We start from the raw sequence: 25407 nt of genomic DNA, 5'->3' as shown, positions 1-25407 counted from the left end.
CTATGTAATCCACAATCCACACCCAATGCTCCATGTTCACTTTTGCTGGACAGGTAAGGTAGCAAAAACATTTCTAAATGACAGGGAAAAATAAATCACTTGCACATTCTCAAAGGAAGTTTCCAAGACTTCAGACCTTTGGACCCATAGACCTTTGTCTGTGATTTAGTTTCAGTAACTTCTCTGGCAGTGATTTCCAAACTTTAGGATATCATGGACCAGTCAAATTTGAAAGCACACTTGGATCTGCTAACATTTAAACAAAATTTAAAAGAGGAATTACAACAAAACAAAGTAAAAAGGAGACAAAAACGCTCCAGCGGTCCAGCAACCATCTGTCACCCCCAAATTTCTTACAAAAACCAATATTTCAAATCAAATATAGTAAAAAGTACACACTCTTAATATGAAGGACCATCCCCTGAGTTGAATAAAATTAGCTTTATTTAAAAATTACCATGTCATCCTGAGTTTCTTTCCTTTCTGGCAGGTCCATGCAAACTTTGCCAGGATATAGGAACCACTGTATGACTTGATCTAATGCTCTATGATTTTATATGACTGATCCACTCCTTAACAGGAAACTTAGTGAAATACAGTCACATCATATTTATCACTCATATATCAGAATATCTTTCAAATAAATAAGTTTATTTGCCTTTTAATGAGAAACCAGGTAGGAGGGCCCAAAAGATAGGTTTTGATTTTAATGAATATATATGCCTTATCCTAAATCTTCTGCCCTGGGGCCTCAAAAGTGGAGACAGGGTGGGTTTTGATATTAATTTTCCCTTAAAAGGCAAACAAGTAGTTGGCAATCTGATCGTATAAAAAGATCATCCCAGCACCACCCTTGTGGAGGTTTTTGTACACTTCAGGGAAAGGAGGTAGCAAACGTTACCTTTGGAATGCACATTGTGGGCTCGGACAAGCGAGGGTAGGTGTAGGAGTTGTAGGAGTGTCCTTGGGGATGGGTTTTAAATGCACTTGCTCCAAATGGCATCATCGGTTCCTGGAGCCCCGAGCCTGACCTGGACCTCTGCCGCATGGCGGGCTGGGGGCTCGTCTGATTCAGGTACGAAGACTTCGGCCTCCTGTCATAGTCATCCAGGCTGGGTCCCCATTCACTTTCACTGTATGCCAAGCTCTCCTTGGAGCACCCGCTGGTCCCTGCAGTTCTAGAAGGTGTGAATTGGAATGAATAATCCAGAGGGGAGCTACTCGAGGCTCTCTGATACTCCCACTTGAGGTCACTATATTCACTTGGTTTGCTCAGTGAGTCCAAATGTGAGTGATAATCAGCAGAAAATCTGGCGAAATCGGATTTCAAAGGCTTCATCTCAGAATAGTAGGCCTCCCCGTGCTTCATTTTCATTACGTGCCCATTTTGTTTGGCTGCATGGCTGCCTCTATAATACGGATCCAGATCGTCTCCATAGAGACTCTTCTCCCTGTACTTTTCGGTGGTGTAGTCAGCAGTAGTATCGGATTCGCTGGAATACTGGGAGAAGGTGATGAAGCCATTTTCTTCCGCGTGGCCTGGACCGTGGCTGGAGGCTCCCTGATCTGGGGTGGGTGGGCTTTCTTTCCTTAGGGAGTTGGAACGAGTCACCGAGATGTTGTCAAAATCCTCTAGCAGGCCGTTGATGGAGGTTTCCTTGCAGGGTTTGTTTCCTCTAACGATTGTCTGGGGATAATAAAAGGAATACTGTTTGAGGAAAATATTTCATGACTTTAAGTTGACGGCGGCATCCCACCCCCACTCCATCCAGAAGGAAATTAAACTACAGAAGGAAAAAGACCCCAGGAACACTTAATACAAAATGACAAAGAAAAAATCGTTGATTAACTGTAGTGGTGAAATAAATGAAATAGTAGACAATAATCTCAAATTGCAATTTTCTTCCTACCTATCTCAATAGAGACATCAATTAACCACCAAAAAGCCATGTACGAGACTACATAGGCTCTCACTGTTTCATTTACCAGTTTACAGGCAAATCCCTTCCCCCTGCTTCTTCTACCTAAATAATAAGCCCCAACCATCTATAGATGAGCTGATAATTACAATTTAACACTCTATAACTGTTTGGTAATAAAAAATAATATTTATTACTGTTTTACATTCATTATTCAGATGATTTTCAAAACCAGAAGGCATTGTCGCCCAAGTATTAACATAACTAGAAATGGGTGTACATTTTTTACCCTTATATGGAAGACACATAATAACTGAGGTTATGAAATTTTATAGATGAGGAAGGCACTTCTTGAAACTGTAATTAGGAAACAGCCTGAAGATTATTTGTGTGATTTATGATGAAATGTGATATTCTTATTAAGTATATATACTTATACTATACAGCTTGTTTGCTCTGGCCACACTTCTGCGTAACATCATCGCTGAATTTTGGGTGGCTTAGTAATGATGGTTGCACCTGGATCTTAGTGACAAATTGTTCCCTTTAATGAACCTAAATAACACAAGAATACCAGGAACTGAAAGACATCGCAAACCACTTACAAAACCGTCAGCTGTTCCTTGACAATGACAGGATTCGCAGGAAAATATGATGGGGGTGGATAAAAGAACAAAGAACAAAGTGTTGTGACTTCAGACTTCCAGGATTTTAGGAGAAAAATACCTTTGAGCAACTAGCAAGGAGTTCAAAACCATCTTGGATGGTACAATAGAAGACTTCAAACTGGAGGAGGAAGTCAAAGTTTTCCTGGAGCTGATGTTTTATAAATCTATCCATGGTGAAACAGAGGCTTTATTTTTTTTTCTCTCAGAGTCCTGGACTAATGCTTTTGTTCTATACCCTTTTCTTTCAAATACATTTTTTGTTCTAGAATAGTTTTAGATTAACAGAGAAGTTGCAAAGAGAATACAGAGTTCTCATAGACTTCTCATCCAGTTTCCCCTTCTGTTAATATCTTGCATTGCTATTAAGGAAACTCCATGTTCCTATAGATTTCATTAATTTTCTTCTAGCGTTCCAGAGTTCTATCCAGGATATCTCGTTACATTTATTTGTTGTCTTCCGAGTTTCCTCTGATCTCTGACAGTGTCTCAGATTTTCCTTATTTTTTGATGACCTTGACAGTTTTGAGGAGTACTGGTCAGGTATTTTGCAGAATGTTCCTCAGTTGGGGTTTTCTTGTGTTTTTCCCATGTTTAAACAGAGGTTATTTGGTTTGAAGAGGAAGACCAGAGAGTAAAGTCACATTTCATCACATGATGTTCAGGGTACATAACATCGACATGACTTAGTAATGATGATGTTAGCCCTGACTACCTGGGTGAGGTCGTATTTGCCAGGTTTCTTATACACACAGTCCCACTCCCCTCCCCTAGCTTTCCATATATTGTATTATTTGGGAACAAGTCAATAAGTGTAGCCTCTACTCAAAGGGCAGGGATTTAAGCTCTGTCTTCTGGGGTGTGTGTGTGTATGTTGCGGGGTATCTATATAAAGTAGTTGGAATTATTCTGCACAGACTTGCTTATTTGCTCCCATTTACCTACTTATTCAATTATCTATTTATCTATAAGGATGGATGGACTCATGGTTATTTATTTTATACTTTGGGTTATAAGCCAAAACTATGTTATTTGCCTTGCTGCTCAAGTGGTTCCAGCTTCTGTCACTGAGAGTTCTCTCAGGCTGCCTGCTGTGTCCCTTTCACAATCCCTCTTCCTTTTATTTTTCGAGCACTTCCTGACTTTCTGTCACTACAAGAAGCTCCAGGTTTATCTTTTATTTTCCCTGCCCTTCCCCCCAAATCAGGCATTTCTCCAAGGAACCCCAACAGTATTAGAAATTAAGATTTGGTTCCGGGAATACTCATTGCTACTGGGTATCACTGCCAGGCCTCAGCAAACAGAGCTCCGAAATAATATGTTTGTAGACTAACTCATGAATACACTCACACACCTATAATTATATCTGTCCATCTGCATCTATATTAACCTAAGCATAAATCCATATTAATGTCTCTGAATCTGATCAAGTACCACATAGTTCATTCTAGCCATTTCGTTACTTACCTGTAACTTCGCTCTGTAACAGTAAAAAACATGGACCCAACCATCTGCCATTCATTTGCTTATTCAGTGCTAACTGTTCAGCAGTTTCAGATTAACCCACTCTACCATGAGAAACAACTTTGTCAGCTCCAGTACAGTGTTTACGTCTAGTTCTTTAAAATTACTTTACACTTAGAGTTTCCATTCAAAGCACTGTTTCCAAAATTCCTTAAGTTAGTGTCTTCTTTCCTGCACCCCCTTCAATGAGGTTATGTCATATATGTGTAGCTGTTGGATTCTTTGGTCACACTCTGCATTCTGTCCCAGGATCCTCTGATCTTCTGGTTTATTTTTTGTTGTTGTTTTTTGAAACTGCATACATTAGTTAACTCTCTGTGCTGCAAAGCTCTATGGGTATAGACAAGTGCAAAGCATCGTGCATTCAGTGTTAGAGTGCCATGTAAATTAGTGCCACCAGCTGCAAAAATATCTCCTGAGTTTCCTCTGTCAAACATTACCCTCTCCCCAAACCCTTGATATCACTGATCTGTTTTCTGTCCTTATTGTTTTGTCTATTCCAGAATATCATATGGATGGAATCATACAGTCTGGAGCCTTTCAGTTTGACTTCTTTCACTGAGCATAATATAGTCAATGTTCACAAACTAGTAGCCTAGTTTCTTTCTTTTCTTTGCCTATTCCTTTTTTATTCCACAGTGTGGAATTCATTATATGGAATGTAGTCATTTTTGAGGGTGGTGCATAAACTGATGGATTGATTGCCAAAGTAGGGGATGCTCTGTTGGAGCCACCCTTAGAGAAAGAAAGAATCATGTATATAACCTGGGACCTTTCCTCAGAGGAACAACCTCCATGCTCACCCCACAGATTAACTTGGGAGAAACAATAACTGTGAAGAGGAAAAGATGAGCAGTCTTGGCAGAGGAAAGGATGAAACGGCTACAACTCAGCCTTAAAAATATCAAGTCTACTTCAACAGCTTCCTATTTCATTTCAGTTGTATCTTCCTTGTTTACCACTTTTTTTTTTTTTTTTTGAGAAAGTCTCTTGCTCTGTCACCCAAGCTGGAGTGCAGTGGTATGATCTTGGCTCACTACAACCTCCACCTCCCAGGTTCAAGCAATTCTCCTGCCTCAGCCTCCCCAATAGCTGGGATTATAGGTGCCCACCACCATGCCTGGCTAATTTTTGTGTTTTTAGTAGACAGGGTTTCACCGTGTTGGTCAGACTGGTCTCAAACTCCTGACCTCATGATCCACCCACCTTGGCCTCCCAAAGTGCTGGGATTACAGGCATGAGCCGCCGCGCTTGGCCTTGTTTACCACTTCTCTATTTTCTCAGGGTGGCTTTCAAGCCCTCTTAGACATCTGCTCTGCTACCTTCTATGGATTTAAACTCTGACCTCCTTTCCTATTCAATAATGTCTTGCACTGTTTTTAAAGAAAACAGAAACAGGTTGTTTATATCACAGTGTATCAACTAAAAGTATTTCCTTTTGGACAGAAATTACTCTCTTGCACATTTTCTACTCTCTCTCTTTATGAACAAAAGGCAGGTTACTCAAACAAAATGTTATCAGGAATTCATGGTTCCTCCAAAAGTAGCTTCCTGGTATATTTAATCCCAGGCGTTTGTGTTGACAGAAGTGCCACATGGGTAATGAGTGTGAGGGACACCAAGGTCTTAAAGGGACTTCTGAATCACTGGACCTACTCAGGTAGTCCTTTAGCAAAAATCTTATCTTATCTAGACTTTCTCTGAACTTAATAAACAATACTTAACTATATTAGATTTTTTCGTATTCAATGTTACCTTTAACTCTATATCCTAGAAAAATATTATTTCTTTAAATTCTATCCATCTTAAACAATATTCCAATTATTTTTTCTTGTCTGCCCCCCATGCCTTCCCATCTCTGAATACACAAAATACTCAATCTGGTACTATGGAATCATTTCCAGCATCTGAACTTCGGAAAGAGTCTAGGTCACCTCTTCTTTTTACTGAGTACAACCTGAAACCTGGAGTTGACTTTGCCAACAATATTTAACAAACCTGGGATTTGAACCCAAGTCTTCTTTCCCCCAGTCTAAGTCTCTTTCTATGGTACGCTTTAGACTCTTTTGAGCTAAACAAAATAGTACCAGTAAGCAATGCAATGTTGGCGTGTGACATCATGACCCAGCAAATTGGCCATTGGTCATTGCGGTGCATATTTCTATCATGCACTCCACTCTCAGAAATTAGTTGTTGAATGTACGGAATATGGATAATTCTAGATTCCAATTTCAATTTCAGTACACACTTGCTATGTGATTTAATTTCATTCTCTATTTCATTACCCATTCTCTTATTGGTAATAGAGATATTATCACTTGATGGTATTTAGTGATCCCCTTCCCCCTGGAATTGTAGATGCAGATGGAAGGAGGGGCTACAGAACAATTTTAAAACATCCTAATGCCCTCAATGACAGAAATGTGTAAATATGATATGAGTTTAGAAAATTTTGACACATTCATCAATGAAGGCTAGGAAAAGCATGAAGATTATTTTAAAAACGACCAGAGAAAAGCTAAAAGTCTAGGGAAAGTTTCTGGAAGAATAGAACTATGAAGCACATCTAGGAGGAAGCAATAGATGTAACTAGAGGGAGGGAAAAAAGAGATAATCACCAGCTCATCATTTACTGGACAACTGAGGCTCAGAGGTGATCTATATGCCTTAAGATGCTACCATCTTTGGGGTCGGGATGACAATTGTGAATACAGAAGAAAGGCTCTCTGCTCATATCGAATTAGTATCCCAATTATTTGTTTGGAATTTATGTCCAAAAAACCTATTAGTTCATCTTCACAAATTAACAACTGGCTATGATGGGGGGTAGACTGTTAGTGTTGGAAATTCACTACAAGGTAAATTATCACTACAGATAATTTAGGAGGAAAAAAAACCTTCCCTGTGTGATTCTTTTGAGAAAAGAGCATTATTGAATACCTCCTTTGAAAGTTCTGGGTCCCTTAAATCTCCCTATTTTTACACTAAAACCCTTCCAATTTCATTCATGAGTTGATTGGGTAGACTTTAAACTAATAGTTCATTTTTGAGAAATACTGAAATAATAAAATTTACATGTCAAAAAGAGGCATCTATTTATCCTAAAATATCTGTAGATGGATAAAAAAGAGAACTATAGTATCTATGTGTCTAGGCCTATACTATCTATAAATATTTTTAAACCACTAAGAACAACATAATGAAGGCCTATTAAATAGAGCTTTTTCTGTCACTAATTGTGCTATAAATATCTTATATTTAGGAAATTAATAAACAAAAGGAATAAATAACAATTTCATAGGGATTTTTGTCTCCCAAGTGTGTTCATTAACATTTCTATAGGAGAATAGAGGGTCACTATTTCATCACACAAATTAATGTGTGGCCTCAGAACTGGGGACCTGCTGTATCTGTGCACTTGTCACCACATATACAGAGAAAATATTAATACTGCTATGAGCTAAATGCTATTTAGAAGAAACGATAAAGACTACCAATTTATAAGAAACATTGCTTAAAAATGTAGTATTTATTATCATTATTTTGTATCTTAGGCTTATAGCACTTATGAGATAGGTAATATTAAGTGTTATCTAATCTTTTTAAGCCACTGTCTCTTAATCCATAAATCATTGAGACTAGATCCTTACCTCACAGGGTTAATGTGATTATTTAACACAGTAATATGTGTAAAAAACTTGGCATGATTCCTGACATATACAAAGTACTTTAAGTGCTAGTCACTTAACTATTGGCTAGGGTGGGATGGGGAGCGGCGGTGGTAAATTTTACTTTTAAATTTAGGTTGATAATAAATGAAGAAGAAAGGAAGCTACAAACAACAGCTAGAAGAAACAAATCTAGCTTTATATGGTGGGAAAAAAGGGATAATTGATGTGGGAGACTTTAAAGTACTATTAGTAACTTTAGATACAAAATACATATTTCTTGAATTTAAACAGATGTATCTCAAATTAATTACAATTGTTACATAAATACTCCTTCCGAGATCTAAAAAGTGGAATACTTTCAAATTAATAATCAACATTCTATAGTTATTTTTCTTAAAAATGTAATGTATGAGTCAGAAAAGTTAACCAAGTTAGACTTTCAAGATTTAAATGGAAAGATAGGTATAGAAAAGAAAAGTTGATAGAAATATAGTAAAATGTTGATAGCTGCTGTCATCTCAGGGTGGGAAGGCTAATGGTGATTTATATTTTAGTCCAGTGCTTCTCAAACTTTAAAGTGCACACAAATCACCCAAGCATCTTGTTAAAGGGAGACTCTGATTCAGTAGGTCTAGGTGTGGCCTGGGATGCCAGAGTTCCAAAAAGCTCTCAGGTGATGAGGATGATGCTGGTCTGAGGGTTACACTGTGTATACAATAAGGTTAATGCATTTTCTAGATCTTCTACAATCAGGGTTACCTTTATAATAAAAAAGTTAGACTGAAGTATGCTTTTCTGTACAAGAAGAGTCAGCATTATATGTATATACATACAAATATATAATTGTATTAAATAAGCATTTTCTTAACTATATATAATATAGTGTTAAATGTACTATATGTATTGTGTTCTATATATACATACATAGCACTAAGTATATTTACACTATATATACACATTGGGAATTGCGTGTTCATTTTCTCATTCCCTATGAAGATGAAACATTTCTTCAGCTTAACCAAAACGATGACTTTCATGTATTTCACATTTTGGTACACCTGTTTTTTAGCCTCATGCCCTTACTATAAGGCTATAAGCCTTAGAGTTATTGATGAACAAAATCTGAACACTACAAAAGATATGATGTGGTTACAAACATTTGGAAAGAAGAAATTTTAATCAACCAACAGTAAAAAAATGAAAGCAAAATCTAAAAGCCAACCAACCAAACAAACAAAAGGGCAAAGAAACTAAGGCATGTCCTAAGACAGTCTTTTCTTGGATTTCATTTTCATATTTAACATTTGAAAATGTTTGTTGATGGTATAAATGTATCACACTTTAAATAAAGCACACACTCTTCTGTTTCAATGAAAACTATTAATTCGGTGTTAATAATCAGGGGCTTGCAAAATGTAAATGTTTGTTAAAAACAAACTGTTGCCCCACCTAAAAAAGTAAAAGAAAAGAAGACCAGTTAAATCAGAACCAAGGCAGTATTTGTTTTGCTGATACAGGTTTCACTTTATAGACTCATAAGTGGCAAAGCAGTAATAATGAAAATTCAAACATGCAGAATTTTCCAGCACGGTTTAACCAGGCTTCCAAACAGAAGAACCACTCGTTATTATTATCTGTCTCTGATGTTTATTAAAGCAAAATTGTGCATTTTTATAGAGATCAATAATACAGTAACTGCAAGAGGATTGGTGGATTTTATACCACGGAACCTCCAGGCATTAAAAATCAATGCAACCCAATCTATTTGAGTTTGAAGCCATGGTGCTCATTGTCTTTCACTGTACCCTGGACCAGCTCAGCATCTGTTCAGGCTCCCAGTGACAGTGGCCATATTTCACAGTGCTCCTTCCGCAGGCTGTTGGCTAGTGATAAGCTATAATGGATCTGTCCATGAAAACAGCTGTCTCCCCTTGTTCCCCGAAAAGAGATGAAAAAGTGCCTCTGCTCTCACAGACTGTATTAACCTTGACAATAATGAAGTGTGTAATTAACAGCTTTGCCCTAATAGGACCTCACATCTCTTTTTCAAAAGCAATATCTTCTGTGTGCCTCAAACATGTGTTTCATTTTGTCTTTCGGGTAAATACAGCTCAGGAGGTTAATAAGCTAAATATTTCCACAACTGAAGTATAAACCAAGATTCTCTCAGAATGTATGTACTTTTAAACTGTCTATCTAAATTCTTACCCTGTTGGTAAAGAACCGGCTTCCTTGTTTTTATTAAGGGAGGTAGCTGGAAACATCAGGGAACATAATCACAACAAACAGATTTGATCTACTTAGATCCTTGTAGGAAGAAATGGTAACTCTTGTTTGGATTTTGTAATATCATTAGATATTTTCAATAAATATTTTCATTTGATATTATCAATAGATATTTCATCTATTTTCTTTCAGTTCTCTATATATATCTTTCATTTGGTAACAACAGTGGGTGGGGTAATTGGGTGAACATTTGAGAATCACATATCACTGGAAAATAAGAGAATTCAGGCAACATATTTCAGAGTGGAGGTAGTGGTAAGGGATTCTAATCAGAAAATCCCTTTTTAACAAATTATGTAATAATCTTAATCACATGGAATCCAAAAAGCCAATTTCTGGGTTTTTGTTTGTTTGTTTTGTTTGTTTGTTTTGAGATGGAGTTTCACTTTTGTTGCCCAGGATGGAATGCAATGGTGTGATCTTGGCTCACTGCAACCTCTACCTCCCAGGTTCAAGCGATTCTCCTGCCTCAGCCTCTCAAGTAGCTGGGATTACAGATATGTATCACCATGCCCAGTTAGTTTTGTATTTTTAGTAGAGATGGGGTTTCACCATGTTGGCTAGGCTGGTCTCAGCAAATTTAGGTTACTCATAAAGGTAAGGCATCTGTCTCTTTCTATTCTAAGACTTAAAAACATTTTATCTTTAAAAATCAAGATGTTTTAATATATTACAAAAATTTTTTTTGAAGACAAGGTCTTGCTCTGTCATCCAAGCTGGTGTATAGTGGTGCAATCACAGCTCACTATAGCTTCAAACTCCTGGGCTCAAGTTATTCTGGGTAGCTAGGAATACAGGCATGTACCAAAATGTCTGATTGATTTAAAAAAAATTGTACAGAGGAGGTCTCATTATGTTGCCCAGGGTGGTCTCAAACTCCTGGCCTCAAGTGATCTCATGCAACAGCCTCTTGAGGTGCTGGGATTATAGGTATGAGCCAAGAATTGTTTTTAATGTGCTACTAGGAAATGTAAAATTAAATATGTGGCTTGCATCTTATTTGCATTGAGCAGAATTGATCTAGAGCAGAAGTTGGCAAGCTATGTGGCTCATGGCCCTTTGCCTGTTTTTGTCAATATTTACATATGGTGAGTGTATGGCTAGATTTGTGCACCACAATGGTAGGGTTGAGTTGCAAGAGAGACCATATGGCCTACAAGGTGTAAAATACTTACTATCATGTCCTTTACAGAAAAAGTTTGCTGCACCCTGATCTAGACATACAGGTCTCATCTTTGGAGGGAAAACTCTTCTAGTATTTGATTCATGGGCTGTGCCAAAAAAAGAAAGAAGCCTCCCCAAAAGCTGAATGTGCTTTCTTAGAGGGAGAGCATCATATGGCACCACAGGCATCACTTGGTTTACTGTCTGCAGTTCTGTGACAGAGGAGGACATGAAATACAGTTCTCTCCACTCCTGAAGAAATGCAGTTTGTTGACCAAGTCAATTGACTAGAATAAACAACCCAAATAAACAACCCAACACTGTTCGCAAATGAGCTTTTCTGGAACAGCAATCTGAGAAGCAGACTGGCCAAGTTCCTGCTGGGTGGTAAGGTCATCTTAGGCAACAGTAGGTGTTGTGGGCATAAACAAGAATCCATCATTTCCTCCCTCATGCCCAAATGGGGGGACATCTCCATATGATCTGAACTTTAAATAATTTGTGAGCTGATGAATAAAATGACTGCCACCAATCCATAAATTGGTTTAACAGAGTTTCTAGTCACTACCACGGATTAAACACTTGTCGTGTGCCAAGATGATTAGAAGTATTTTTCCCATATATAATCATCATAATATGACTCCAATGTATGGCATTATTATCCCTTTATAAGAAGGAGGAAAGTGAGGCTCCGAGAGGCCAAGGAACTTTCCAAGTGTCACTCAGCCGGCAGGTGGAAGGTCTGAAAGCAAGGTTCACACCTACCTGTTACAAATGCTGCCTCTCTATAGAATGTGAAAACCACAACACCCTGTCAGCATCCTCAACTTTAACTCCCAGGAGTAGAAAGGACAGTCAAAGCTCAGGAGGACAAGCTCCAGACTCTCTGAGATACAATGAAAGAAATGTAAGTATATTCTATGGGGGGCAGAATATAAACTATTTCCAGAAACAAAGTTTTTTAAAAAAGGGTGCTTAAAACTCAGAATTCATGGGAATTGGGGAAAAATAAGTTGACTGGTCTTTGAAATAATTAGTCTTTAATGCAACCTGAAAATTCTTTCTCTGTAACAAAGGAAATGTTACATTGCGTTTACTCAAGATTTTGACATTTAAAAATTTAATAACTAATAAAACATGTAGTCTACATATCAATTGCAACTACCTCCCCAAATCAACCAACTGATTAAATTATGCTTTAAATATTGCTAATATGCAATGTTAAGGGCCACTATTAATTGCTTTCTCATAGAGCACGAGGCATATTTATTTTAAATATAGCATAAGGCATATTTATTTTAAATTTGGCCAAGAAAAATTTACCTTTGCATGTCCTAAATTTAAATTTCTGTTGTTGTTGTTGTTTTACCTGACATTTCAAGCAATCTTTACAAATGTGGAAATTATCTCTTGGAGGCATAATAAATGTTAAGAAACTTGTTAATCTGGAAATAAAACCGGCAGGCAGTCAAATAACATTTTAAAATATAAATTTGGTATTATAACTATGTACTGTACTTCATATTTCAGAAATTGACTGTTCTTAGATGCCAAGAAAAAAGTATGCCCTATGCAAAAACTAGAGGAGAAAAGTTGCAATCCAAGTCTTCCATATGTCTCAGAAATTTGAAACTTCTAACCCCATTAAATATTAAGGTCACCATGGACATAAAGATGGAGAGAATAGACTCTGGGGACTCTAAAAGCAGGGATGGAGGATGGTGGATAAGGAATGAGGGTTGAAAAATTACCTGTTGGGTACAATGTTCAACATTTTGGTGATGGGTACACTAGAAGCAGAACCCCTACCACTATGCATGAAATATCCATGTAATAACAAGCACATGTACCTTAGTCAGCTTTACTAAACATTCCTTGACATTCATTACTAATTTCTCTTTGGTGATCAAAGTCAGAATACTAGTTACCCCTAGGGGAAAGGTGCTTATTGGGATCGGGCCCAAGGGAACTTTCTGTGTGATGAAAATATTCTATATCTTGATCTTGGTTGTGGTTACACAAATACATACATACACACAAATTTGGCATACTGTACATTTATGATTTGTATCTCTTATTACGCATAAATGATTCCTTTGTCAAAATACACTGGAATTGCACCAAACCAAAAGATTGCTTGACTTTTCCAGTAAATATGGGCAGCTTCTGCAAAGGTGGGACATTGGATGTATTCAGAATGGGTGTTTGCCAGGGAGTTGTCATGCAGGTAGGTAGGTAGCAATGGGCACTAGAATGTGGATGAACCATGCAGTTTAAGTTGAAAGGAGATTATTAAATGAGGGTGCTGATAAGTAAGGAGCAGGCAGCAAGGTCAAAGACTGAAGGTCTAAGGGAGAGAGAACAGGTGTTGTGGGATGTGGCTATGGGTGGGTGGCTGGGTCAGAAGGGAAGAAAATCCCATCTCTTAGACCCAATCAGAGATACAAGCCTGTAGCTGAGATATTCCAGTAACTCTTAGCAAATGCCAAAGAAATGATGCTATTCATACTATTAGGAGTTGGCAGAGCTGGGCAAGGTGGCTCACACCTGCTATCCAAGCATTTTGTGTGGCTGAGGCAGGAGGACTGCTTGAGGTCAGGACTGCCAGACCAGCCTGGGCAACATAGCTAGATCTCATTTCTACAAAGAAAAAAAAATAGCTGGGCATGGTGGCAAGTGCCTGTGGTCCCAGCTATTCAAGAGGCTGAGGTGGAAGGATCCCTTGAGCCCCGGAGTTGGAGTTTTCAGTCAGCTATAGTCATACCACTGTGCTCCAACCTAAGAGACAGTGTGAGACCCTGTATCAAAAGAAAGAAAAGAGTTGGTAGGTTAAGCTCCCTTTATCCTCAATCTCTTTACCAGTCTCACCAGTGGAGCCTGATGCCTCCCTATGTACTAACTTGGCTTACCCAGAGAAACCTGCAAGTCTATGGTGCTTTCCGTTTCTTATTTTTTAATTTTTTTTAAAAAATTTTTGCTTTAAGTTCTGGGATACATTTGCAGAACATGCAGGTTTGTTACATCTAGGTTTTAAGCCCCACGTGCATTAGGTATTTGTCCCAGTGCTCTCCCTCCTCTTGCCCTCCACCCCCAGACAGGCCCCAGTGTGTGATGTTCCCCTCCCTGTGTCCATTTGTTCTCATTATTCAACTCAGTTCAACCATGGTGGAAGACAGTGTGGCGATTCCTTAAGGTGCTTTCCTTTTGCACAGCAGAAACGCTAACTCTGCAACATTTCTTTCATTTAGATAAGCTATATACAGAATCAAATCATGTCTTTTCTTTTTGCAAAATGAGACGTTTATCCCAAGGACATCTCTCTCTCTCTTTCCGTGGTAAGAAATGTGTTCACATTTAAAAGATTTTGTTCCTTTGAAACCCAATGGAAGGTTTAAGAATGCACCTTGAGGATTTCTAATAACCCCTAGGACAGGCTAAGGCAGTAAGAGGTTCTGCTTCATCTGGCAGCTTCAATTGCAGTGGCTCCTGGTCATGCACATTGGAATCATCAGGGTGGAGGCCAAGGTCTCTTCCCAGACCAATTACATCTCTGATCATGGTTCTAGGGTTCAGTAATTTCTGCAGCTCTTCAGGGGATTCCAATGGGCAGCCAAGTTTGGGAACCATATTGCTAGAACTTCTCCTGGCCACTCAAAGTTTGGTCCTGAGGCCAGCAGCATAACCATCACCTGGAAGTTTGTTAGGAATGCAGAATTGCAGCCCCATCCAGATCTACTGAATCACAATCTGCATTTTAACAAAATCTCCAGGTAATTAATATGTACATTAAAGTCTGGACAGCACGGGTCGACCAAGACAACCTGCAGGTCACATTTGCAGACTTCCAAATTAGTCTGCCTTGGGGAGGTCTTGTGATTCATTGGCAACATCCTATCCCTGAGTAAAGAATTGTATCCGAGTTCCTTTACTTGTTGACACACTGATTAATGTGTAACCTACTGACATTGAAAAGGATGCTGATTTGTTTCTGAATTATGAAGTTTTGCTGGTTTGTATCTGAATCAGGAAGTTTCACTGATTGTTTTGCACATAGATGTGTTAGCCTGTATGATGCAATCTGTAGACAATGACAATAACCCCTGTATTGTACCCTCCAATGAAAAAAGACAACTCTGATATGAGAGTCCCTCTCCTTTCTCCCAAACTTTCTTATAAAATATTCCAACTTGTAACAGACATTGGATCATTCCCAACTTTGCTGGTGTGTTTTCCCAGGTCAGTTCTCACATTTGACTTCCAATAAACCTTTTTTATCAACTTCTGCCTCGACAGCCCTAATTTTGGTCAACAACCATTCGCCTTTGATTTACTCCTTACTCCTAAGGTCCCCTTTTCATGACCCAAACCATTTCAACTCAATAGGGATTTTAAAATTAGTCCATTCCCTTTGTGTATATATAAAATCATATATTTATTACAGAGAGAGAGCTTACTGATATATATAAACACATATACACATACATTTAGATATATGTATATTTAGGTGTATTTAGATATGTGTGTGTATATATGTATATATATACATATACATATATGTGTATGTATGTATATATACGTGTGTGTGTGTGTGTATATATATATATGGAGAGAGAGAGAGAGAGATGGTATTGAAGAAAAAAAAAATCTAGCCCCTAAACTCCAGATTAATAGGGTCATTCTTTCATTTAATAGAAAAAGAAACAGTAATTCAAAACAGAAAGGGAAAAATGATTGATTCACAACGCCAAGGGCACCTCTGGACATTATGCTCCTAGAATGCATTCTGTGACTGAATGATGGAGTGTAATTATCCCATGTGTTTATCCAAGAGGGCAAGTTTAAGTCTAGAATGCAGGACTCTGAAAAGAGTTTACCGAATAATCCCATTGACTCCCTCAATGATACTAACAGAACAGCAGGAACCCTTGTACCAATAAAGAGAGATAATCCACTTCTTTCCTCTCCAAGCTGCCTTGCCAAATTGAAGCTCCTCTTCTCTTGGTTATATCTTAGATAAAGCTTAGTTATATCTTAAAGCAATAAAAACACATCAGAAGAGACTCAAACAACATTATCTTTCCTGTTTCCAAAACTGTATTCTATCAGTTGTTTTCACATAAACACCACAGATTTAACAAAAGACACTACAAGAAACATAAAATCCAGGGGTGTTTTTGGCCCAGGCATGTTCTTGAAGACATCGTTCGCTACTTCATTAAGTGTCTCCCTAGAAAGGCCTCATGACACATTTATTTACAAATTAGAATTAGAAAGCTTGGCTCTCCTACAGGAAATTCTGCTTTTCCCACTCCCCTTTTCTGCTGATAGAAATCTAGTAACTGTTTCAACTGGACTCCCCAGAGGCTTAAAAAAAATCAAATTTATAGTTTAATTATTGATTTTGTTCATGTGTGCCTGTAGTCTATTTGCGTTCCCTTCTGTCTCTTCTTTCTTCCATGATTTACATGTTTCTTGGCATTCACTGTTGAACTATATAATTTGCCACACCTTTATGATATGGAATTTCATTGTACATTAATGCTATCCCACTTAGGAAACAAAGTTGATTTTTTAAAAATTCCTCTCAATGACCACTTCTGGTCTTTAACTTCCTCCCTTATGAAAACATATTTAAATAGTCAGCAACTTTAAAATCCCTTGATCCTACATCTGACCCAGGATGCTGGAGCAGGTTCATCAACTAGGGTCTTCTGAAGGCTGTTTACTCCTTAGGAAAATACTACTCCACTGCACAGAGAGAAAAACCATATAAAAAGCTGCCAATGTCTTCAGCATCTTAGAAATAGACTACAGAGAAATCGTGGCTTGAGGAGCTTTCAAAAATCCTTTAGCCCAGACTGTACCCAAGAGCAAATATTTAATAAATAAGAATCTCTGGAGTAAAGACTAGGCAGTGGTAGTTTTAAACCTCTCCCAGGCAATTCCACTGAGTATTTGAGGTTGAAAACCAGTGTCCTAATGCAGTGCATATTAAACCCTACTTGGCACATAAATGCCCCAGGCGTCTCCTTAAACAGCAGCCTCCAAGAGAGCAGGTCTGGTACAGGGCTCAATATTCTGAATTTCTGACAAGCTCTTAGGTGAGGCTAATACTGCTGGCTGCAGAGCATGCTCTTAGTTGCAAAGTCTCAAAGAATAGATTGTGTTCCCTTGGTGGCTGAACTGGGGTTTACATGTTCCAGGGAAAATGAAATCAGCACCGTGTCAGAGAGAGAGTGCTGGATTATAAATCTGACAATCTGGATTCTAGTCCAAGTTTCGTCTGTGGCAACTATGAGGCCTTCACCAAATCACTTTCCCCTGCTGGGGCTATGGTCCTTGTCTGTACTGAGAGAGTTTCCCTGGCACCCTTATAGCTTCAAAATTCTGTTGCTTTGAAGGTTCTCTCTATGTCTCAGCTCCATATCTCAGCTAATCCAGATAGCTACAGCTCCTACAAAGTGCAAAGCAGCTGGCTTGATTGAAAAACAATCTGACGGGTGCTTACCTACTGGGAGACAAAATTATATGCGTGAACTGAGGTTTGTATATGCTTTCCTTCACTTTTAAATTCCTAAAACAAGCACTGACCGTTTACATGAACAAATCCTAGGTTACTTACATGAGTACATCCTGCCACATGCCATTTGGTGTCCTGACACCTTCTTAACAATGTCAAACCCAAACTCGAGTAGGTTGATGCCAAAGTGGTTCCAATTCTCCTCTCCTGTCTGTATACATGTCCTTTGGAGTGTGACCCTGCGACTCCTCCCATCAGGAGATGGAGTCTGTTTCCCTTTCCCTTGACTTTCGGTTTAGCTCTGGCCAATGGAATACAGCAGAGATGATGCTGTGCTTATTCAACTCTATATTTCTAGAGGCTGTGCAGCTTTGACTCCTGCCTGGTTACCATGTGTACAAGTCTGTACTAGCCTGGTGAATGATGAGAGACACAAGGAACAGAGACCAGTCTTTCCGGCTGAGGCCATGCTAGGCCAGCCAGCTTCTAGCCAACTCAGAAGCTGATGTGAGTGAGCCCTGATGAGGCTAGAAGAAACATGGGTCAAGTACAGGCCAAACTGCCAACTTGCAGAATTGTGAGAAACAATAAATACTTTTTTCAAAAAAATTTAAGTTCCAGGATACATGTGTAGGACGTTCAGTTTTATTACATAGGTAAACATGTGCCATAGTGGCTTGCTGCACCTATCAACCCCTCACCTAGGCATTAAGCCCTGCATGAATTATCAATTTATCCTGATGCTCTCCCTCCCCCCACCACAGCCCCAGTGTGTGTTGTGTTCCTGGCCTATCTCCCTGTGTCCATGTGTTCTCATTGTTCAGCTCCCACTTATGAGTGAGAGCATGTGGTGTTTGGTTTTGTGTTCCTGTGTTAGTTTGCTGAGGATGATGGCTTCCAGCTTCATCCATGTCCCTGCAAAAGACGTGATCTCATTCCTTTTTATGGCTGTGTAGTATTCCATGGTGTATACATATCACACTTCCTTTATCCAGTCTATCATTGAAGGGTATTTGGGTTGATCCCATGTCTTTGCTATTATAGATAGCGCTGTAAGAAACATATACTCACATGTATCTTTATAATAAAATGATTTATATTCCTTTGGGTATATACCTAGTATTGGGATTGCTAGGTCAAATGCTATTTCTGGTTCTAGATCCTTGAGGAATCACCATACTGTCTTCCACAATGGTTGAACTAATCTACATTTCTACCAACAGTGTAAAAACATTCCTATTTCTCCACAGCCTTGCCATCATCTGTTGTTTCTTGACTTTTTAATAATCACCATTCTGACTGGTGTGAGATGGTATCTCATTGTGGTTTTGATTTGCATTTCTCTAATGATCAGTGATGTTGAGCTTTATTTCATATGCTTGTTGGCCACATAAATGTCTTCTTTTGAGAAGTGTCTGTTCATGTTCTTTGCCCACGTTTGATAGGGTTGTATGTTTTTTTCTTTTAAATTTGAATAAATGCTTATTGTTTTAAACTCTTTTATATTGTGGTAAAATATACATAAAATTTACCATTTTAACTATTTCTAAGTATAAAATTTGGTGGTATTAAGTCAATTCACAATGTTGTACAACCATCACCACTATTCCTTTCTGGAACTTTTTTTAATCATCTCACATAGAAACTTTGTACCCATTAAACAATAACTCCCCTTCCCTCCAGCCCCTGGTAACCTCAAATCTACTTTCTGTTTCTATGACTTTGCCTATCTAGGTTCCCCATATAAGTGAAATCACACAAGACTTGTTCTTTTGTCTCTGGTTTATTTCACTTAGCATAATGTTTTCAAGGTCCATCCATGTTGTAACATGTATAAGAATTTCATTCCTTTTAAAAGTTGAATAATATCTACCACATTTTGTTTATCCATTCATTCATCTGTCAACAGACATTTGGGTTGTCACCCCTTTTGGCTGTCGTGAATAATGCTCCTGTGAACATTGATATACAATACTCTGTTCGAGTCCTTGTTTTGAACTATTTTGGATGTACAGAGAAGTGGAGTTGCTGGGTCTTAGAGTTAAGTGCATGTTTGACCTTCTGAAGAATCAACAAACTGTTTTCTGCAGCAGCTGCACCATTTGATATTCCCACCAGCACTGCATGAGGATGCCAATGTCTCCACATCCTTGAAACACTTGTTATTTTCCATTAAAAATACTATTTTTATAACAGCCATCCTAATGGGTGTGAAGTGGTATCTCACTGTGATTTTGATTTGCATTTTCTCAGACTATGTTGAGTTTCTTTCTTGCACTTATTGGCCATCTATGTATCTTCTTTGGAGCAATAGCTAGCTATATCTTTTGCCTATATTTGAGTTGGGCTGTTTCTTTTTATTGTTGCTGAGTTGTTACAGATTTTTATATATTCTGGGTGTTAATCCCTTATCAGATATCTTATTTGTAAGTATTTTCTTGTGTTCTACGGCTTTTCACTCTCTTAACAGTGTAATTCAGTACAAAAAGTTTTACATTGTGATAAGTCTAATTTATCATTTTTTTTCTTTTGGTACTCATGCTTTTGGTATAATTTTGAAGAAATCATTAATAAATCCAATGTCATGAAGCTTTCGCCACGTTTCCTTCTAAAAGTTTTATAGTTTTAATTTCTATGGTTACATTTTGACCCATTTTGAGTTAATTTCTGTATATGGCATAAGATAAGGAGCCATCTTCACTTTTTAGGTTTGTGGGTATCCAGTTTTCCCAGTGTCATTTGTTGGAAAGCTTATCCTTTCTCCATTAAATAGTCTTGGCTGCCTTGTAGAAAAGCATCTGACTGCATATGTGAGGATTTGTTTCTGAGTGCTATATTCTATCCCATTGGTTTAGATGTCTGTTCTTATGCATGTATAATACTATTTTGGTTTTAATTGTAGTTTTGTAGTAAGTTTTGAGATCAGGAGGTGTGAATCTTCTAACATTGTTCTTTTCAAGAGTGTTTTGGCTATTTAGGCCCCTTGGGATTCCATATGAATTTTAGGATGGTTTTCTGATTTCTGTAAAAAGCACTGTTGACATTTTGATAGGGATTGGATTGAACCTATAGATCACTTTGGTAGCATTTTCACCTTAACAATATTACATCTTCCAATGTATGAACAGAGGATGTCTTTTCATTTATTTATGCCTTCTTTCTGTCAGTAATGTTTTGTAGTTTGCATATGTTTTAAGCTCTTTAGCTTCAGAGTGCTTTGTTACACAGACTTATTTGTGATCATAGATGACCATTATTGATATTATTCCAGGCCACTGACTCTAAGGCTGCTGACTTCTCCACTGGATAGAAAGCTCCCAGCAAGGGATTAACCTTTCTCATCTGCAAAACAGGTTGTCAGGGGAACTGCTTCTCTGCTGCGCTCACATTTCCCTGCAGAGTCTTCCACTGGAATAATACTTCTGCTCTCTCACACCTCCCCTACTCATCTGCATGTGACAGGGAGTGTGGCTTATCTGGTAGGGGAGAAAGGAGAACGGTCAGGGCCCATGCATGGCTGGAAGGACCTTCTCTTCATTTTTTCTGGAGAGTTTTCCTGTCTGCATAGCCTGTGTTTTCTACTTCCATGGGGTGAGGACCCAGAACTTCTCTTCTGGAGGTTAAGCGTCCCACTCTGACCCAAACGGGCAGGTGACAAGTGTGTGTAAAGTGACTCCTCTGTAGCAGGCTGACCAGTATCAGCCTCGCAGAGCTCTCTCTTATATCTAAGCTGGAGGGTGAGGTGGAGGTGTATATTGTACAAGGCCTCCTTAGTAAATGGGGCTTTATAATAATAAAGCTGATATCTGGATTCCCATCTATCTTTTCCACAGCCTATTACAAGGAAGAGTCTGCAAAGATATTCACATTGCCTTAACCTCATGTGTAAGCATAATAATTTGAATTAGTCCTGGAGATGAAAGGAAAGCAAGCAGAATTTCCAAGATTTCAGAAATTGAGGAAGGGAGTTGCTACCAGAATGAAGGAAAGAGGTCAGGAGACAAAAAGGTTTAAAACAGAAAGGGTTTGTTCTATAACAAAAAAGTTCCCCTTTATTTATCTTTATGTGCTATCATCTGTCTCTTGCATTTGATCTTCCCAATAGCCCTAGGAGATACATATTATTATTACACCTCATTTTACAAATCAGAAAGAAGAAGTTACAAGCATTGCCTGAGGTTCCATAGCTCTTTAGTGGTTGTAGTAGATGAAATATTCTCTCATTTCTTCCCTCCTTCCCTGTGATGATGATATATCTCACCCACTGCATGTGACTTTTTAAGAGTCTCCCAGTAGAGTGGGACCTACTGACTTTGAGCTTGGTCATGTGTCTTGTTTTGGCCAGTGGAATGTTGGTGAACTGACAGAAGCAGAGACTATTATACATATTAACTGGTTCCTTGAGTCCTTGCCATCTGCCCTGAAAAAAACCTGGCCTGGGTAGTTGCTGGTCCAAAACAAATGCCAAGAGGCGTCCAGAACAGACCTGAACCCAACCTAAAACCCGCAGCCAACTCTAAGTGACCTGAACCTCAAAGCAGAGTAACCCCACCAGCCTAAGATCCATGAGCAAGAAAAAGAAATGTTTGTTATAAGTCATTAGCATTTGTAGGGTTGTTTGCTATGTAGCATTTTTGCAACCATAGTTGACTAATACACTGGTGAACTCGGGATTAAACTCCAGGAATGCACTTTGGGAGGCTGAGGCAGGAGGATCATGAGGTCAAGAGATCGAGACCATCCTGGCCAACGTGGTGAAACCCTGTCTCTACTAAAAATACAAAAATTAGCTGGGCGTGGTGGTGCACTCCTGTAGTGCCAGCTACTCGGGAGGCTGAGGCAGGAGAATCACTTGAACTCGGGAGGCGGAGGTTGCAGTGAGCCGAGATCACACCACTGCACTCCAGCCTGGTGACAAAAAGCAAGACTCCGTCTCAAAAATAAATAATAAATAAATAAATAAATACATACATAAAATGAAATAAAATAAACTCCAGGAATGTCTGACTGCAGACCCCTTGCTCCTAATGTTGCTATCGTACAATCTAGGGAATAATAGTGCCCATGGCTAGCTGCCTCGTATTCAGGTGGAGCACAGCCTCTTGGTGTCTGGGATGTGCTTATTACAGATGCTCACCTGTCATGCATTAATTATTTTTATGACTAGTGCTTCAGGCTGATTGGTCAGTCAGTTTCTGAGAATCTAAAAGTTCTTTTTGCAGATCATTCTATTCTTTTCATTTTGCACGGCAGGACTTTTCCATGCTAGATTAGTAGCTAGTAAAAAGCTTGGTTTACATGCAATATTTGACAGAGCCAAGATTCAGAGCTGCTCCAAATCAGTCAAATGTGACCACAGCATCTGAGCTGAACACAGAAAGGACCCTTTTCATCAATCAAAGTTTGGTTTCCTCTGAGGGAATAATTAGAACTGAATCCAAGGATAGTCCCCATCTTGCCTGAACTGTACATGTAATAGAGCTTTAGCAGGCAAAACGATCCATTTATTCAATCTACTCTAACTAGAAAATAACACAAAAACCAAAAAGCAAGCAAACAAAACAAAAATAAGATGTCATCACTCATGAATTTTAGTTCCAATGCCTGTAAGTCACAGATGGTTGAGACAGAGGTGGCTTTGATGGGAAAGCCAAGTTGATTTATTTTGCTTCATTTTATCTTGGCAAGGAACCCAGGAAGGCGGAAGGGACTACTTTCAACACGGAAGCATCACGAAGTGTAGTAAGCTGGAAGGAATGGTGCCCTGGAGGGGAAAGATCACAGACACCTCCAGTGTGGAAAATGGCCACATGACCTACAAGCTACCTGCCAATGACTCAGTGGCTTTCGGGGTAGATGGAGTTCTCAGGGAGTAATGCAAGCACTTTTGGCCTTTCCTGGAAAGTGCTTCTAGTTGGGGAGGGAGAACATATTGGCAGCAGCAAGCTTTACCTGGTAGAGAGGAGTTAGCCATCCATTTTCTTTATCTGTGTCAACTCCACCTTCTCTATTTTCTTCTTCCTGCTTCTGTGAATCCCTTCCATTCATTCCACCACATTCCTTGAAGACTCCAAGTTCTGCCTTACTTACATCAGAGAATCAGCTCCTCCTGGCACCTTAAGGTTTCTGCCTCTCCCTGGCTGATCCCCAGTTTACATACAGCTTCTGCCTGAGAAAAACATTTAAGACTGTCTTTCCATATTGGTCTTCTTGATGAGCTGTACATTAGTTAAGCAAAGCTGTGTACATCCTCACCCCATGATTGGACTTTCCTGACTCCAGATAGCTTATGGATTCAAGTTATTTTTCTAGATTTACAGATAACATTAGAGTGCGTATGCTGTGCTGCTACACACACTCTTTGAAGTGCATGCTCTCCCTCTCTCTCTGTATATAATCCCCATAACAACCGTATGAAATGTCCACTTTTATCCCCATTTTACAGGTGTGGAAATTGAGTCTTGAGCCAGGAGGTAGAAAAGTTGCGCATCTGAACCCAGGCCATCTAGCTACAGAACCCACACCTTAACTGCTACATTCACATTGCTAACATCATAAAAAATGCTTTACTTCCTGACAGTTATGTTAAGAACTTTACGTATATTTTCAAATTTAATCCACTCAAAAATCCCATAAGATTGGCAGAATTATTATCACCACACCACCTATCAGGGTAAACACACCTGATAGCAATAACTTAAGCATACTCTTAGAATAACCCTGTATGGCAGATGCACCTGAATGTGTGTTCCAAGCTAGGGCATCTGGGAGTGGCCAACCTGATTAGTTCCTTGTCAGTGATAAACATCAGAGCCCATGGGCTCTTCTGTGGAATACAAGCTGTCTAGGGCACTGAGGCCCTGAGTTTTGAGTTAAATGAAGGTTGCCAGCTGGAGGTTGTTAGGGAGAAGGTGCTAAGTGAAAATGCTATGTAAACTGCATGCTGTTTGCAAACAGTTGCGGTTTTCCTGCCACTGAACCCTCTCCCCTGTGTGTGAGCCCCCTAATAAAACCCCATGTCTCATTTTCTGGCTCTGGGTCTCTTCTCTGGCCTCTTGAATGTGGTCCCTTTGCTATTGAGGTTAACAGAGATTTGACACAACAGCATATGGCATGAGGATACGGAAGTATGGAGGATAAGTCACTCAGTGAAGGTCACAAAGCTATAGTTTAAGTGGAGGAATCAGATTTTGAAGCCAGGCCTCTCTAGAGCCAAAGCTTGTTCTCTTAGCTAGAAATCCTTATTCACATCCCTGCATCCAAACCTGTGACCCCTGATGACTCCTGCATTGTGAGTCCCTTCAGATTGATCTGCTTTGTCCCTTTGCCATCTACACACCAAAACGGCACCTCTTTTTCATACCTCTTTAGACATTTAGAGAAAAGACACCTGGTTGTCTTGACAGTTTTCCTCCTCCAGAGGGGCCACGGGATGCTGTAGGCTAGGCATTCTGTGACAGGGAGGAAAAGCCCAGGCTTGTACAACTCCTTACCGGGGCGTTATCTGGGATGCAGCTTTATTCAGAAGCACTAGGTATCCCGTGCAAGGAATTGTAGAGAGGATAGGTGTTCTAATTTGGGTTCCCTTGAAAGTAACCCAAGGAAGAAGGACTTTAGTGCAGGTTCTTTATTTGGGAGGAGATTCCAGAAAGCCACAT

The 25407-nt window shown here is 39.1% G+C and overlaps 1 protein-coding gene across 1 annotated transcript in view; it reads right to left on the bottom strand.

Moving 5' to 3' along the window:
- Window positions 1–25407, bottom strand: part of PAK5 (p21 (RAC1) activated kinase 5) — a 301563-nt gene that overhangs the window by 43228 nt on the left and 232928 nt on the right. Inside the window, 1 exon segment of the mRNA NM_001260987.1 lies at window positions 902–1687. Within this exon segment, the coding sequence (NP_001247916.1) occupies window positions 902–1687 (786 nt within the window).

Source organism: Macaca mulatta, chromosome 10, assembly GCF_049350105.2.
Source record: "Macaca mulatta isolate MMU2019108-1 chromosome 10, T2T-MMU8v2.0, whole genome shotgun sequence".
Lineage (NCBI taxonomy): Eukaryota > Metazoa > Chordata > Mammalia > Primates > Cercopithecidae > Macaca > Macaca mulatta.
The sequence above is the reverse complement of the archived record's forward strand: the minus strand, read 5'-3'. Positions and strand labels throughout refer to the sequence as shown.